At 33.1% G+C, this 17,715-nt stretch overlaps 1 protein-coding gene across 1 annotated transcript; it reads right to left on the bottom strand.

Moving 5' to 3' along the window:
* Nucleotides 1–234: 234 nt before the first annotated feature.
* On the bottom strand, nucleotides 235–3,305 carry LOC108330038 (uncharacterized). Its single transcript, XM_017564483.2, has 2 exons — nucleotides 3,029–3,305; nucleotides 235–980 (listed from the first exon to the last, which is right to left on the bottom strand). Exons 1-2 carry the CDS (start codon nucleotides 3,102–3,104, stop codon nucleotides 373–375), a joined length of 684 nt encoding a protein of 227 aa, XP_017419972.1. The 5' UTR covers nucleotides 3,105–3,305; the 3' UTR covers nucleotides 235–372.
* Between the last annotated feature and the right edge of the window lie 14,410 nt (nucleotides 3,306–17,715).

Here is a 17,715-nt window from a genome sequence, read left to right on the forward strand (position 1 = left end):
AATAAAAAATGTATGTCACTAGTATTTTTCTCGTAAATATTTCTTAAAAATTGTATGCAGTGCCAGTTAAACTAGGATATAATCTCAAAGATACAAATCCTATTAAAACGACAAAAATACTCTTGTGTAGCTTAATTCATCTATTTTTTTTTTCAAAAAAGGGAAAAAAAGAAACTTAGGTAAAAGAATTTGCAAGAGCCAATACCAGAAAATTTATATATGTAAACAAAAAAGTGAGGAAAATGAAGCTCTTCTCAAATTACAAATCAAACAAGGGGGAAAAAGAATAGCTGAGGCCAAGCCTTTCATATACAACAAAGACTACCTTCCTCCAAATCATGTAGAAATCATACAATATATCTCAATTTATGCTCATAATGCTAAACCAAACCCCATTGCAATAAGAACTGAAGTGGCCAAAACCCACATCCCATTGAGCGGTGACCAATAATCACTGGCTCCACTGCACTCATCATTGGCTCCACTGAAGCAACCAGGCTTTGTTATTTTAGCCACACCACCCTCCAAAGCAAAGGTTTGGTTAGGTTTGCCACTGCTAAACAGCACACACCAGAAATAAGGAGACCCTCCATCAGTACCTGTCACAGCAGCACCAAGCTGAGTGTGGTTCCTACTGTAGAGTATGTCTAAGCTCTTTTGGTTCCTTATGAGGATCTCAGAAAATGCCTCGGGTGCATGTACATAATTAGTCTGGCACCCCAGGAAACGACCAGTTATAGGAGCAAGAGTTGATGCCTGAACACCACAGTTTGGAGCAAAAACTTCCGCAAATTGAGATTCTGGAGGTTTCTTCCCATCAGGTCCACCCACAGCATCACAATCACCTTGGTATGCCTTAATGTATTGTAGAGCAATACATGCAAGACCCGGGTTGTCTGTTAAGGTTGATACCTTGTGAGCGGTTCTGTTTTCGTTTATTGCAGCTACCAACTTGTCAGCAGGATTGTTAGTTATTTTGACTGCAACAAAATTTTGTTCATTAAGTCAAAAAAGGGAATTTAAAGTGCACCTAAGTGGGGGACAATTAGAAACAAGATCCCTTGATTTGTGTATATTTGTGCATCCAATATTAACTTTTTGATATTATCAATTATTGTAATTAATGTAATTTCCAATCAATTACTGTAAACATTACTTGTTATCTTATTTAGTTGTAGCACTTTAATGCTAGCCATAATCATAGAATCATGTATTGCTAGCATTTACTATATATGTACACTTCTTTTTGGGAAGATACTACTAAATGCAAGATGAATTTAGAGTAATGAAATCATATCTTATGAAAATAAATATGGACTATGAGTAAGAAGGCTTTGTATTGAGGAAATAAGTCATATGAGTTCTGGGGAACTCTCGTTAAGTCAGAAGAAGGCTTTGTATTGAGGAAATAGTCATGTATGTATAATTAATGAAAATGTCAGAAGATGTATGTAGTCTCAAGCTGAAGCAAGGAAACCAGGTTTTCTGGTCCATGTTTGACACAGTAACAAACAAAAACAAGTAGTGAAACATAAACTGAAATCTCAAACACTTATAATACATGACAAATCCAAAGAAAAAGGAACCAGCAAACTTCAATTAATAAATTATGTACTTCTTAATATTAATATATTCCCCCCTGAAGAACCTACCATCTGACAAACACAAGCTTAATTCAGACATATTATGTAGATTGCCAGTACCACCACGCTGAGAGCATTATCGGTCAGGAATTTTTTTAAAGCAACAATTTTGTTTTTCTTTCTTCTGGCACTTCATTCCCAACCCTTTTGATATCTTCCAAGATGACTAAGGTACGGCTTAAACAATCAATTTAACCCTCTGAAATACAGATTTACAGTAGCTATTATAAATGCTAGAGATTTGTCTACTTAAACATGCTCAACTATGAACCAATATCAAATCTTATTCCAAATTCCTAATTTCTAAAGAAGTCCACTTCAACATAAAAGAGGTCAGCATTCGAGGGCTCTATAAATTAAATCCTAATGACAGTCATCACTTCTCAAAAGCCCTGTAACAGATGGAAGTGGAAGGACAGAAAAGTTTGAGCCTCAAATAATAAAGGCATAACCTTTTACAGAGGTGAGTTCATGTTGCTCCTAAGCTTTTATACAGTGGTTGCAGTAATGGTTACAGTTTTGTCACAATCTTTGACATTGCGAGAAATCAAGGACAAATGCAACTACTGTGGTAGCAAACACTTCATAAAACCTTAATGTTGAAACTACAAGAATGGTTGCGGATCATTTTTCAAAACCTTGTTTGCTCCTTACCAGACATAAAAAAGTTACAGTTTCAAACAAAGCATTGTCATATACTTTACAACTGCATCGTTTCATAATCATATCAACAACTTCTATTTCTTTCTTAAAACTAGAAAGGCCAAAGATAGTGCAAAAGTTATATTCTAATGAAATCAATCTCGGAGATTAGCTCCAAAACAGTAAACCTCAAATGGGTTATTGCTATCACACACAGAAGATGCACATCCCTGAATGGAATACTCCAAGACTAGGAAACCTAAACAAGATGTTCAACGAATTTTAGTTAAAGATGAAGGAAGACAAACATGGTCGGTCGTCCAAATCAAGAATCAGCTTACATTCTTAACATATTTTCCTTGTTCTATTCACCATTTTCTACTATTATAGTCCGAGATCCAAAATGTCATCAATCTCTATGCCAAAATGAAACAATCTCCCGTGAGAGACCAAACATATACACGAAAGTTCTAAGCAATTGAGATCTACAGCATCACTGGCATTGTAAACAGACACTCGATAAATTTAAAAAGTAAAAAACACAATCCAGAATGAGAAGAAGCTACCATGGAACGCATCAAGAAAACTTAAGTAAAAAATATTTAAAATAAAATAAAAAATACATCTTAAAGGGATTGTAATGCAGATCAAACTTAGAGTACCCCAGACACTAACAACGACATTCCAAATCTGAAACAAAAATCAGTAGATAGAGACAAAACAGAGACTTGATTTGGACTTACTTTGAGTATCAGCAGTGGCAACATAAACGAAGGAAAGGGTGAGCAAAAGATACCACACGGTCATGGTTTTTGCCATTGTTGCTGTTTTAGGACACAGAAGTTCAAGACAGATCTGCTTTGTGTCTGTCTCGAACTGATGCCTTCTGGTTCAAACCTCAATAAACTGCAACAAATTCCACCAACTGAATGGTCCTTCCCAACTTTATATTTTCTCTTTTTTTTTCACCTTCATTGTTCTCAAAGATTCTGCAATATACCATTACAGCAAGTAAAATTCCATTAAAAAATAAATTGAAGTTGTTATTGCCAACCAAATTACATCATTTTTCTGTCGGTGAGTTATATTTAGTTGTTCAAATTGACAAATAAAATCCATTATTTTGTTTGAAAATGACAAGAGACTAAAGAAATTATTAATGAAAGATGTTAAGTAATGCAGAGGATCATAGCTGTCCATTTTATTCCGTTTCTCTTTTTTTTTTTCTTTCAAGTTATGATGAGTCCATGATTTTAATTGTACCTGTAATATACACAATTAAAGTAAATTCATTTTGTGGTTGGTGGTATATTGTTGAGAGATTGAGATATTCTACGATTTTATAGAGTGTATCGATTTTAGATGTTGAATTTGATTTAGTTGTAGAAAACAAAGTTTTTAAATATAATTTAGCAATGTTCTGATTGTTTTAGATCAATGTCCTGTTCATTTAACGGGCTTGTAGAATCAAGAAAAAATATTTTTACAACTAATTTAATTTATTTAATGGAGTTAACTATTATAATAATATTGTTTTAAATATATGATCTGTTCAATTTATTTTAAAAAATATATTGTTTTCTCGTTTTAAGAATAAATATTTTTTCAGTATAATAAATACTAATATATTTTGTTTTTAGTATAATAAAATTATAAATTTAGTATAGTTTTTTTTTCATATTAACGTTAATTTTTTAATAAACGTATGTGATAATTATTAAAGACTGGATATATATTTAATTGGATTAACTATTAAAAAAAACTATTACAATTAGAATTGTTGTTGATGCAATTTTATTCTCTATACTAGAAATAAATATGACAATAATTAATATCTTGAACACATAATTTGTTCTAAATTTAACAACAAAATAATGTGTAATGTAACGTTACAAATATATAGTATTAAATTATAAATGAGTTATCACATATTTAATAAAATATAACTCTTGACAAAACAAAGAATAAAAGTATGTTATAATTATACAAAACATAACTACAAAATTTAACTTTATACAGGCAAAAAAAAAACAAAACTATACACATAAAACTAATCTATAGAAAACTACAAGACCGCGAATCCTCCTTCCGAAACTTGTTCTACAGTTACCTTATCACTCTCTATTCACACTTACTGGAAGATCGTAGCCAAGAAAGATGCACAAAAACATATAAACAAATCACAAACAAAAAGGTAAGCTAGAGATACAAAACATTTCATAATATACTTAAACATTTCACACATGATTCATGTTTCACACCAAACCAACCAAAGATTATTTAAACATGTCAAGACTTAGACTGGACTATGACGGTTCATGCACTTGTGGTGGTGAAACAACTCGTCTACCCCAAGCTACCACACAAGGTTAATCTGTTATCACTCGCCTTGGACCAAGGTAAAGCCCCTAGACTAAGACCTCTTGCTACTCTCACCACATGCCTCACCCCTCTCTAGTTGAAAATGAATTACCATTAGAGTGTCAGGATAAACCCCAATACTAAGTTTCCTATATTCATACTTTATAATACTTGAAGCAACCGTAAAGAGTTTCATCCTATAAACTCTTTTCAAACCATACTTGGAACATACATAACCTCATGTATAAAATTTCATAACATTTTTCATTGATATTACTAAACAAGCATTACATTATCGTATCAATTTTTATCCATAAGAAAAAAAATAAAGTATAAAACAAAAAACACCAATATATGTAAGATCCTTGAAAAATATTTGTAAGTTAAATACTAGATAAAAAAAAAAAAGTGAATAGTAAATTGTGAATAGTAAAAGGTGAATAGTAAAAAGTGAATAGTAAAAAAAAAAATAAAAAAAAAAATAAAAAATAAAAATATTTTTGGAAAGGATAAGTGTTCCACGTAGCTTTGAGATCAGAATTTAGCCAATTGCAAATAAAAAATTATTTTTGTAATAGTAAAATGAATAAAAAAATGAATAGTTAAAATGAATAGTAAAAATGAATAGTAAATTTTTTTGCTATAAATAGCCAAGGGGGGGAGGCTGAAAATTTACACCAAAGAACTTAGAAAATTTTTGAGAGAAGAGAGTTGGAAGAATTTCAAATTTTGCAAAGGGGATATTCTGAAAGTTTTCAGAGGACGAGGGGATTAAGTCTGTAATAGAGGTAAGGGGAGTTAAATTTTGTTTGGTATTATTTTGAGTCTTGTATATGTTGCTTTTGTTGATTTTATATCTTGAATATGGAGTATTTTGTTTCTGTATGATCTTAAATTTTAAATGAGAGTATGCTTTGTGTTGATATCCAAGTGTGATAGTTGTAAAATGTAATGTTGATTATGTTATGCCACTTGTATGTTATTAGTTGTTTATTTTTTTGTATTTTGGAAGGATTAGAAATTGTCTAACCGGCTCTGCCAGATTCAATTTCTTGTTTCCCCAAACATTCTATTGTTTTCCTTATTTAATTTTATTGTATTTTGGAAGGATTAGAAATTGTCTAACCGGCTCTGCCAGATTCAATTTCTTGTTTCCCCAAACTTTCTATTGCTTCAGTTATTTATTTTATTGCACTTTTGGAAGGATTAGAAGTTGTCTAACCGGCTCTGCCAGATTCAACTTCTTGTTTCCCCAAACTATTTATTGCTTTACTTATTTATTTTATTGCATTTTTGGAAGGATTAGAAGTTGTCTAACTGGCTCTGCCAGATTCAACTTCTTATTTCCCCAGACATGTATTGTTCTTGTTATTTAATTATATTGTATTTTGGGATGGAGTAGAAGTTGTCTAACCGGCTCTGCCAGATTCAACTTCTTGTTTCCCATGAATTTTTATATTAAGATTATTCTTATGATTGTCAAATATTGTATTCTTCTATGACCATTTATAGTAATATCTTATTATGGGTAATTGTTTATAATTATCTTGTATGAATTCTATCATGAATGAGTTTCTTGACTGAAATTGATCTTGTTGGAAGGTCTGGAGTAAGGATTCTGTAATAACTTGTATATGAGTATTAAATAGATGTAGTGATACTATTTGAGGTTGTTGTAAGAGGAAGTAAAAATATTAAAATTAGGCATTTTAGATTTAGAGCATAAGCAAACAAGGTAGATAATTTAAATAAATAAATTGTTAATTATTGAAAGCCTCCCTTTGTTGGTAGGATAGAGGAACCTTAAAAACCTGAGTTGGCACATCCCTGATCATAGAGCAGCCCTGGCCTGGTCCAGTCAGTTGTGACTAGTCATATGTGTTGGCGTCGAAGGTGAGTTTGATGCGTTCAGACATCTGGGTCCTCTCCGGTGACCAATTGGGGTAAAGAAAGATCTCTAATAGGATGAAATTAAAATAAAATAAGTTAATTGGAGATGCACAAAGTTATCATGGTAAAAACACTTCATATATATTTTATTTATCGTTACATTGAGTTCAGACTTTAATACGTAGTGACTAAGATATGATGAAATGTTTTGGCTGATCTATGAATCTTTAATTGGTGAAAATATGTTGAGTTATACTCGTTATGGTCAAAAATGAGTTTATAATATGAAGTATGATAGCCGGCGATATGTTTAATTTATTGACACCAAAATAGGTTATTGTCAAATTATGATTAGAGAATGAACATGATTGAGTTATGTGGAGAAGAGGTTATGAATTGTTGATTTGATGAAATGTTGGAGTGGATAATAGAGTATGAAATGTTGATGTGATGAAATGTTGGAGTGGATATAAGAAATTATTGCTTATGAAATGATGTTTCCTACGGGAAGTAGTATGTTCGGTTATACCATGAGAGCTTGGTATGAACAAAGTAACACCTGAGATTAATGAAAGCAGGCAGCAAGTGGTCTGACCATAAGGCTTTGACATAAATATGTGGTTCATAAGTTTTATAGAAGCAGGCAGAGAGCGGTCTGACCATAAGGCTTCAGAGAGTAAGACATAGTATACAGGTGAGGCTTAAGGAAGCAGGCAGAGAGCGGTCTGACCATAAGGCTTCGTGAGTAAGCATAATATAAATTGTAAGGTTTATGAAATTGAGGAAGATGATTTTGATAATGATGAATTAATGACATCGGGGTAATAATATTTGAGTAATTGTAGAAATAAATGATTAAACTATGCTTATTACAAGTTTAATGATTGATTTGATATGGTTGGCTTACCCTTATTTGTTTATGCTATGATCATATAACTCATGTTATATGTGATTAGATAATGTTGCAGATGTGGTTGAAAAAGCTTAGAGATGAGAGAGATGCGGGGAAAACCTTTCATGGATTTTTGTAAAAAGAATAAATTTGTATTGGGAAGATTATGTTGTGTAAAATTTAAAAGTTGAAATGTCAACGGTGAATACTATATTGTTTAAAGTTTGTAAGTTTGGTATTGTACTTTGGAGTAATTGAAATAAAGTTTGATTGTTTCTATGAGATATCGAATTAATTTAGTCTCAACTATCAGTAATACCCTTTAAAATATTTGGGTGTTACATTATGGTATCAGAGCAATGGTTTTCGAAAGTATTTTGGGACTATGGGGAGTGAAATTATTATTCTTAGTAAAACTATTAATTGTTATGATGAAAACGACTATTGGAGGAAATTGATATCATATGCTAAATTGTATTGTTATTTTTTTGAAGAAATCATTTAAACTCGACAAAGATGCAGCAACAACAAGTTGATCAGGTACCTCAAAATCATTCTAGCTTGAATGACTTCTTAAGGCATGATCCAACTAAATTTAATGGGGAGGCTACTCCGGATGAGGCTGACTCTTGGCTAAGGCAGAACGAGAAGATTTTTCGGGTAATAACTTGCTCAGAAGAACAAAAATTAACTTATACATCATTTCTTTTGGTGGGGGAGGCTGAATATTGGTGGGAAAGTATGCAACAGTTGATGACGGTTCGTGGTGAGGCTGTGAATTGGGAGAACTTTAAGATAAGGTTCTTGGAAAAATATTTTCCAAACAGTGCAAAATTTGCAAGGGAGGCGGAGTTCCTGACCTTACAACAAAGGAGGTTATCAGTACAAGAGTACGTAGTAAAATTTAATTATCTCTCGAGGTTTTATACTCAGAATATCACAGAAGAATGGAGATGTCGAAAATTCGAGGGAGGACTAAGGCATGAACTGAAGAAGGTACTTATGCCATTGGAAATACAAGAGTTTCCAGCATTGGTAGAGAAAGCCAGAATGATAGAATTATTGGAGTTTGATCCAAGTAGAGTTTCCAGACTTGCCAAGGGAGAATCTTCAATGAAATTCAACAAAAAACCTTATGAAAAACCCCAATTATCATATCGAGGAACAGTGAAGTGTTTTGAGTGTGGAGGGGCACATTTCAGACGTGACTGCCCTAAACTTATTGGGGAAAAAGTTGAAGGGAAGAGATGTTTCATCTGCAATGATCCGGGACACTTTGCTAATGTTTGTCCAAAGAAAAAGAAGGTGGGAGAACCACAACAACAAGATTCTGCTGAAGTAAAGCCCCGGGCAACAGGGAGAGTATTCGCAATGTCTGCAGAAGAGGCTACTAAGCCAGGTACATTAATCTTACACACCTGTATGTTGTTAGGAGAATGCGTATATGTTTTGTTTGACTCTGGAGCCACACACTCCTTTATATCCCTAGCATGTTTAGAAAGACTCGGATTACCGATGCTTGATCTAGGGTGTGAATTAGTAGTTTCTACACCAGCATCGGGACCAGTTACGACCAGTTCAGTCTGTGTCGGATGCCCGATCCAAATTGCAGGACGCAAGTTCAAAGTGAACTTGATCTGCTTACCCCTTCAAAATCTAGACATTATTTTGGGAATGGATTGGTTGACTGCCAATCACGTTCTTATTGACTGTGGGAAACAAAAGATAGAGTTTCTAAATTTGAACGATTTAGAACTAAGCTCCACTCGAGTCGTTGCGAAGGATATCAAAGATGGAGCTACCTGCTTTGTGGTGTTAGCTCAGGAGAAAAGAGAGAATACTGAAGAACAAATCATCGGAATACCTGTGGTAGAAGAATATGTTGATGTTTTTCCAGAAGAAGTACCAGGTTTACCACCTAGTCGAGAGATCGATTTCACAATAGATCTAATGCCTGGAGCTGGCCCAGTTTCTATGGCTCCATACAGAATGGCTCCTGCCGAACTAGTAGAGTTGAAAAAGCAAATCGAAGATCTGCTGGAGAAGAAGTTTATCCGTCCAAGTGTGTCTCCATGGGGAGCTCCTGTATTGCTGGTGAAGAAGAAGGATGGAAGTTCAAGGTTGTGCGTGGATTATCGACAGCTGAACAAGGTTACAATAAAGAACAAATATCCTTTGCCAAGAATCGATGATCTATTAGATCAGTTGAGAGGAGCAGAGGTGTTTTCAAAAATTGATCTCAGATCTGGGTACCATCAGATTCTGGTCAAGACGGAAGATGTGCAAAAGACGGCTTTCAGATCTCGCTACGGACACTTTGAGTACGTGGTAATGCCGTTTGGCGTGACGAATGCTCCAGCGATTTTTATGGACTACATGAACAGAATATTTCGGTCATGTTTAGATAAGTTCGTGGTAGTATTTATAGACGATATTCTTATCTATTCAGAGAATAAGGAAAAGCATGCAGAACACTTGAGGGTGGCGTTGGAAATTTTAAGAAAACATCAACTGTATGGGAAACTGTCAAAGTGTGAGTTCTGGATAGAGAAAGTACAATTTTTGGGTCATGTGATTTCTGCTCAAGGAATCTCAGTGGATCCAGCAAAGGTGGAAGCTGTGCTAAAGTGGGAGCGGCCGAAAACTGTAACTGAAGTACGAAGTTTTGTAGGATTAGCCGGTTATTACCGACGTTTTGTTGAAGGGTTTTCCAAGATTGTAGGTCCTCTAACTCAGTTAACTCGTAAGGATCAACCATTTCTGTGGACTGACAAGTGCGAAGCCAGTTTTGAGGATATGAAGCAACGACTAACGTCAGCACCAGTATTAATCATTCCAGACTCTAGCAAATCTTTTGAGGTGTACTGCGATGCGTCGTATCAAGGATTGGGGTGCGTCCTAATGCAAGGAAGGAGACCTGTAGCTTATGCATCTAGGCAGCTAAAGGCGCATGAGAAGAACTACCCAACGCATGACATAGAACTTGCAGCAGTAGTATTTGCATTAAAGACATGGAGACATTACCTCTATGGGGCAAGTTTCCAAGTTTTTAGTGACCATAAGAGTCTAAAGTATTTGTTCGATCAAAAGGAGCTGAACATGCGACAAAGAAGATGGATGGAATATATGAAGGACTATGATTTCGAGCTTTTATATCACCCAGGAAAAGCCAATGTGGTGGCAGATGCATTGAGTAGGAGACAAGCTCAGATAACAACAATGATGGTGAAGGAATTAGAACTGTTAGAAAAGTTACGTGATATGAACTTGGGGTTGCAGTTAACCCCAGATCATATATGGTGTGGTCATTTAGTAATCACTAGTGACTTCTTAGAACAAGTGAAGGTTGAGCAGTCGATGGATCAAGAGTTGCAGCAAAAGATCAGGTTGTTGGACACCGATCAGGTTAAGGACTTCGTTCTAAGTAAAGATGGCATCCTTCGATTTAAGAACAGAGTGTGTATACCTGCAAAGAGTGAATTAAAACATTTAATTTTAGACGAAGGCCATAAAAGTCGTCTTAGCATACATCCAGGTATGACTAAGATGTATAAAGACCTGAAAGAGTCATTTTGGTGGAATGGAATGAAGAGGGATGTGGCCGAGTTTGTAGCAGCCTGCTTGGTGTGTCAGAAGGCAAAAGTGGAGCATCAAAAACCGGGAGGGATGTTACGACAGTTAGACATTCCTCAATGGAAGTGGGACAGTATCTCGATGGACTTTGTAACACATTTACCAAAATCATCAAAAGGTCACGATTCTATCTGGGTTATCGTTGATAGACTAACCAAGAGCGCTCACTTTTTGCCCATTAATCAACGTATGTCTCTAGAAAAGCTGACGGAGTTATACATCAGGGAAGTAGTGAGGTTGCATGGAATACCTACAAGCATTGTGTCAGACAGAGATCCAAGGTTTACTTCAAGGTTTTGGCAGACGCTACAGAAGGCTCTGGGAACGCAGTTGAGGATGAGTTCGGCTTATCACCCTCAGACTGATGGTCAAACAGAAAGGACTATTCAGTCTTTGGAGGATTTGCTAAGAACTTGTGTATTAGATCATCTTGGAAGTTGGAATGAGATACTACCATTAGTAGAATTTACTTACAACAACAGTTATCATTCCAGTATTGGTATGCCACCATATGAAGCTTTATATGGAAGAAGATGTAGAACCCCGTTGTGTTGGTTTCAAGATGGGGAAGCACTAACAGTGGGACCCGAGCTATTACAGCGAACCACAGAAAAAATAAAATTAATCCAAGATCGGATGAAAGCAACTCAAAGTAGACAAAAGTCATATGCCGACAAAAGAAGAAGACCGTTAGAATTTGAAGAAGGAGATCATGTATTCTTACGAGTAACACCAACTACAGGAGTCGGGAGAGCTATCAAGATGAGGAAACTGACACCAAAATTTCTCGGACCGTATCAGATTCTCAAAAAGATTGGGCCAGTGGCTTATGAGGTAGCATTACCACCTGAATTGGCAAATTTGCATAACGTTTTTCATGTATCCCAACTGAGGAAGTATATTCCAGATCCAAAGCATGTGTTAGAAGTTGATGAAATTCAGGTCAAGGAAAATTTAACAATGGAAGTTGGACCAGTGCGTATACTAGATGTTCAAATGAAAAAGCTAAGAGAGAAAGATATTCGCACAGTAAAAGTACTTTGGAATGAAGACACACAAGAAATGACTTGGGAATTGGAAGAATTTATGATAAAGGAATATCCATATCTCTTTTGTAAGTAATCTTTTGTTAGATAGTCTTTGTTTAAATAAATAAATTTTCGAGGACGAAAATAATTGTTGTTGGGGAGATTGTAAGATCCTTGAAAAATATTTGTAAGTTAAATACTAGATAAAAAAAAAAAGTGAATAGTAAATTGTGAATAGTAAAAGGTGAATAGTAAAAAGTGAATAGTAAAAAAAAAAATAAAAAATAAAAATAAAAAATAAAAATATTTTTGGAAAGGATAAGTGTTCCACGTAGCTTTGAGATCAGAATTTAGCCAATTGCAAATAAAAAATTATTTTTGTAATAGTAAAATGAATAAAAAAATGAATAGTTAAAATGAATAGTAAAAATGAATAGTAAATTTTTTTGCTATAAATAGCCAAGGGGGGGAGGCTGAAAATTTACACCAAAGAACTTAGAAAATTTTTGAGAGAAGAGAGTTGGAAGAATTTCAAATTTTGCAAAGGGGATATTCTGGAAGTTTTCAGAGGACGAGGGGATTAAGTCTGTAATAGAGGTAAGGGGAGTTAAATTTTGTTTGGTATTATTTTGAGTCTTGTATATGTTGCTTTTGTTGATTTTATATCTTGAATATGGAGTATTTTGTTTCTGTATGATCTTAAATTTTAAATGAGAGTATGCTTTGTGTTGATATCCAAGTGTGATAGTTGTAAAATGTAATGTTGATTATGTTATGCCACTTGTATGTTATTAGTTGTTTATTTTTTTGTATTTTGGAAGGATTAGAAATTGTCTAACCGGCTCTGCCAGATTCAATTTCTTGTTTCCCCAAACATTCTATTGTTTTCCTTATTTAATTTTATTGTATTTTGGAAGGATTAGAAATTGTCTAACCGGCTCTGCCAGATTCAATTTCTTGTTTCCCCAAACTTTCTATTGCTTCAGTTATTTATTTTATTGCACTTTTGGAAGGATTAGAAGTTGTCTAACCGGCTCTGCCAGATTCAACTTCTTGTTTCCCCAAACTATTTATTGCTTTACTTATTTATTTTATTGCATTTTTGGAAGGATTAGAAGTTGTCTAACCGGCTCTGCCAGATTCAACTTCTTATTTCCCCAGACATGTATTGTTCTTGTTATTTAATTATATTGTATTTTGGGATGGAGTAGAAGTTGTCTAACCGGCTCTGCCAGATTCAACTTCTTGTTTCCCATGAATTTTTATATTAAGATTATTCTTATGATTGTCAAATATTGTATTCTTCTATGACCATTTATAGTAATATCTTATTATGGGTAATTGTTTATAATTATCTTGTATGAATTCTATCATGAATGAGTTTCTTGACTGAAATTGATCTTGTTGGAAGGTCTGGAGTAAGGATTCTGTAATAACTTGTATATGAGTATTAAATAGATGTAGTGATACTATTTGAGGTTGTTGTAAGAGGAAGTAAAAATATTAAAATTAGGCATTTTATATTTAGAGCATAAGCAAACAAGGTAGATAATTTAAATAAATAAATTGTTAATTATTGAAAGCCTCCCTTTGTTGGTAGGATAGAGGAACCTTAAAAACCTGAGTTGGCACATCCCTGATCATAGAGCAGCTCTGGCCTGGTCCAGTCAGTTGTGACTAGTCATATGTGTTGGCGTCGAAGGTGAGTTTGATGCGTTCAGACATCTGGGTCCTCTCCGGTGACCAATTGGGGTAAAGAAAGATCTCTAATAGGATGAAATTAAAATAAAATAAGTTAATTGGAGATGCACAAAGTTATCATGGTAAAAACACTTCATATATATTTTATTTATCGTTACATTGAGTTCAGACTTTAATACGTAGTGACTAAGATATGATGAAATGTTTTGGCTGATCTATGAATCTTTAATTGGTGAAAATATGTTGAGTTATACTCGTTATGGTCAAAAATGAGTTTATAATATGAAGTATGATAGCTGGCGATATGTTTAATTTATTGACACCAAAATAGGTTATTGTCAAATTATGATTAGAGAATGAACATGATTGAGTTATGTGGAGAAGAGGTTATGAATTGTTGATTTGATGAAATGTTGGAGTGGATAATAGAGTATGAAATGTTGATGTGATGAAATGTTGGAGTGGATATAAGAAATTATTGCTTATGAAATGATGTTTCCTACGGGAAGTAGTATGTTCGGTTATACCATGAGAGCTTGGTATGAACAAAGTAACACCTGAGATTAATGAAAGCAGGCAGCAAGTGGTCTGACCATAAGGCTTTGACATAAATATGTGGTTCATAAGTTTTATAGAAGCAGGCAGAGAGCGGTCTGACCATAAGGCTTCAGAGAGTAAGACATAGTATACAGGTGAGGCTTAAGGAAGCAGGCAGAGAGCGGTCTGACCATAAGGCTTCGTGAGTAAGCATAGTATAAATTGTAAGGTTTATGAAATTGAGGAAGATGATTTTGATAATGATGAATTAATGACATCGGGGTAATAATATTTGAGTAATTGTAGAAATAAATGATTAAACTATGCTTATTACAAGTTTAATGATTGATTTGATATGGTTGGCTTACCCTTATTTGTTTATGCTATGATCATATAACTCATGTTATATGTGATTAGATAATGTTGCAGATGTGGTTGAAAAAGCTTAGAGATGAGAGAGATGCGGGGAAAACCTTTCATGGATTTTTGTAAAAAGAATAAATTTGTATTGGGAAGATTATGTTGTGTAAAATTTAAAAGTTGAAATGTCAACGGTGAATACTATATTGTTTAAAGTTTGTAAGTTTGGTATTGTACTTTGGAGTAATTGAAATAAAGTTTGATTGTTTCTATGAGATATCGAATTAATTTAGTCTCAACTATCAGTAATACCCTTTAAAATATTTGGGTGTTACAATATACGTACAAGACACCTTAACCAAAAATTAAATTTTAAGTTATTTCTAATCGATTATCACACTTGATAATCGATTATCGCCGAAAGGATTTATGCTAAAATGATTTTCAGACGACAATAATCGATTATCATATGTGATAATCGATTATTCTTTTCAGTTTTTTTATAGTAACCTGATTTTTATAGTTTTGGTGCATCTTAGACATTATAATATGTAATACAAATATTGATACGAAAACATATTTATAAATGAAAATAAAGTACTACATTGCTCATTTGGATAGGAATTAGATGTACCAAACCAATTCAACAACTCAAAAGTGCCAAATCAATTCTATCACTTGCAACACTAAATAACAACAATCTAGCAACATGGACAAGTCTTAATACACTATATAACCTACCCAAATACCTCAGTTTACTCATAACCTTTTTGTTTCAAGATTTCACTAGTCAAACCTCAAAGTTGAACTAAAATGTGCCCAAGAACTTACCCTATTATGAATCTAACATTCCACACCAGGTTTTACTCCTTTAAATGCCTCTTAGTTTGATATCAGTCTCCCAACTTCCCAAAACAGCTCACAACCCTTACCTCAAAATCTCACTACCAAAAATCCTAATTTTTCACTAAAAACACCCCAAAACTTCAACAATGAACCACCTCTATGTTCCATATCAGATTTCAAGCAAATAATACCTCTAGCAAGTCCCAAATGACCACACAATAGTCATAAACCAATAATTTTTTCATTTCAACACCTATATCTCAAACTCACGTATCCAAAAAACCCCTTTTTATGCTTAGAACTCATGATTTAAATAACTACTCATTCCAAACACTTTGAATTCAATTTCACACAACAATACAACTTCAACCCACTCAATCATGACAATATCAAACATCAAAATCACAAAATTCCAAGTATACAAACATCATTCTACCAAGTATCATTATCTCAACATCAAGAATAATATCACCATTTCAGTTAATTCATCATATTATATATATATATATATATATATATATATATATATATATATATATATATACACACTAATTTAACACCACAAACATAATCTAAAACAAAGTCTAGCCTCTTTTATCTCGCATCGAAACTAAAGAACTCTAAAAACGCCAAATCCTTGGTTAGAGTATAAGGAACTCTAGAAACACGTACACAATACCAAATTGGAAGCGAAAAGAGTCCTTAGGACCTTTGATTGATCAAGAATTAGGAAAAGAGATCATGAATCGCATGCGACAAAGGATTACAATGCATGATCTCAATTTAAGAACGAGAGAGAAAAAAGAATTGAAACTTACTTGCTCTAGACTAGAAAGAATGGATAGGTAGAACTTGTCGTTATGATCGTTTAGACACCTCTTGGTCGTCAAACAGATAATCGAGGAGTTAAAACTCTTAGAAAGATCGTAGAGAATTCAAGAAAATAATGTTTTAGAGATAAGGTGAGTGTTTAAGATGATGAGAAGTTTAAGAAATTCTATTTATTTAATCAATTTATTTTAAAATTTTATAATATTTAGTTTCATTATTTTAACACACCTACCAACTCTAATATTCTATTTTCTAATGTAAAACATAGAACAAACTGTATCTCAGCGATAGAAATTTTACTTTTGAAATCATTTACAATATATCTATTATGAGATTTTAATGTTTTAATAAAATCCACTATTAACTTATTTACATGCATGTAAACAAGTTTAAATAATTTCTTTTAAAACATTTATAACTAACTTCCTGATTTGCAACATTATTTTTTATATACCAAATATAACCATAATACAAAATCACACAAGAAACACAAGAAAGGTACATTATCAAGAATAAAAATAATATACAAGTCAGTCATAAATCAGTTAGGTCACAACCCCAATAAATTCATATAATCCTAGACTTAATTAAATTCATATATTATTCAATTTCATTTATTGAGTTGTTAACCATATAATCACAGACTTAATTAAATAAGTCCTTTGCCTTTTTTAATGGCTAAATAGTCCCTTATTTAGCTGTTTAGATTATATTACGTCTTCAAAACATACACACAACTAACTCAATATAAACAACTATGAATAGTTTTATGTCAAATATTATTCTATTGACGAATACGACACGTGGATTAAAAGACTGATATATACCTACCTCTTAATACACATTTGCTACTTATTTTCTAAAGAACAAGTTTAAATGTTAATAACTACAATTTAATCATTGCAAATGCAGCAACTTTTCTTTATTTTTATAGGCCCATATTTAACAACTTCCCATCTATCCACAAAAACTCTTTGCACACACAATAAAGGATCAAACTGAAACTAAAAAATAAAAAATAAAATCAAAGTATAATTATGTCTAAATCATATTAATTGATTAAAATGTTACTTATTCAACTATAAATAACATTCTTTATATATAATTATTATCTAAACTATTTAACTCTATCGGTATATTCATAGTTGTAAAATTTAAATTAATAATATTTTTAATTGAAACTGTCCATTTTTATCGAATTAAAATATTAACATTAGAACGAGGAGGAATTTTAAAAACGAGTGGATAGAATAATTATGGAAGCCGGAAAGGATATATCTGCAAATTACAAAAATGTGGAAGGGGGCGCGGAGGAGTGGTTAGTGAAAGAGAAGTGACAACTAAGAAGATA

Source organism: Vigna angularis, chromosome 4, assembly GCF_016808095.1.
Source record: "Vigna angularis cultivar LongXiaoDou No.4 chromosome 4, ASM1680809v1, whole genome shotgun sequence".
NCBI lineage: Eukaryota > Viridiplantae > Streptophyta > Magnoliopsida > Fabales > Fabaceae > Vigna > Vigna angularis.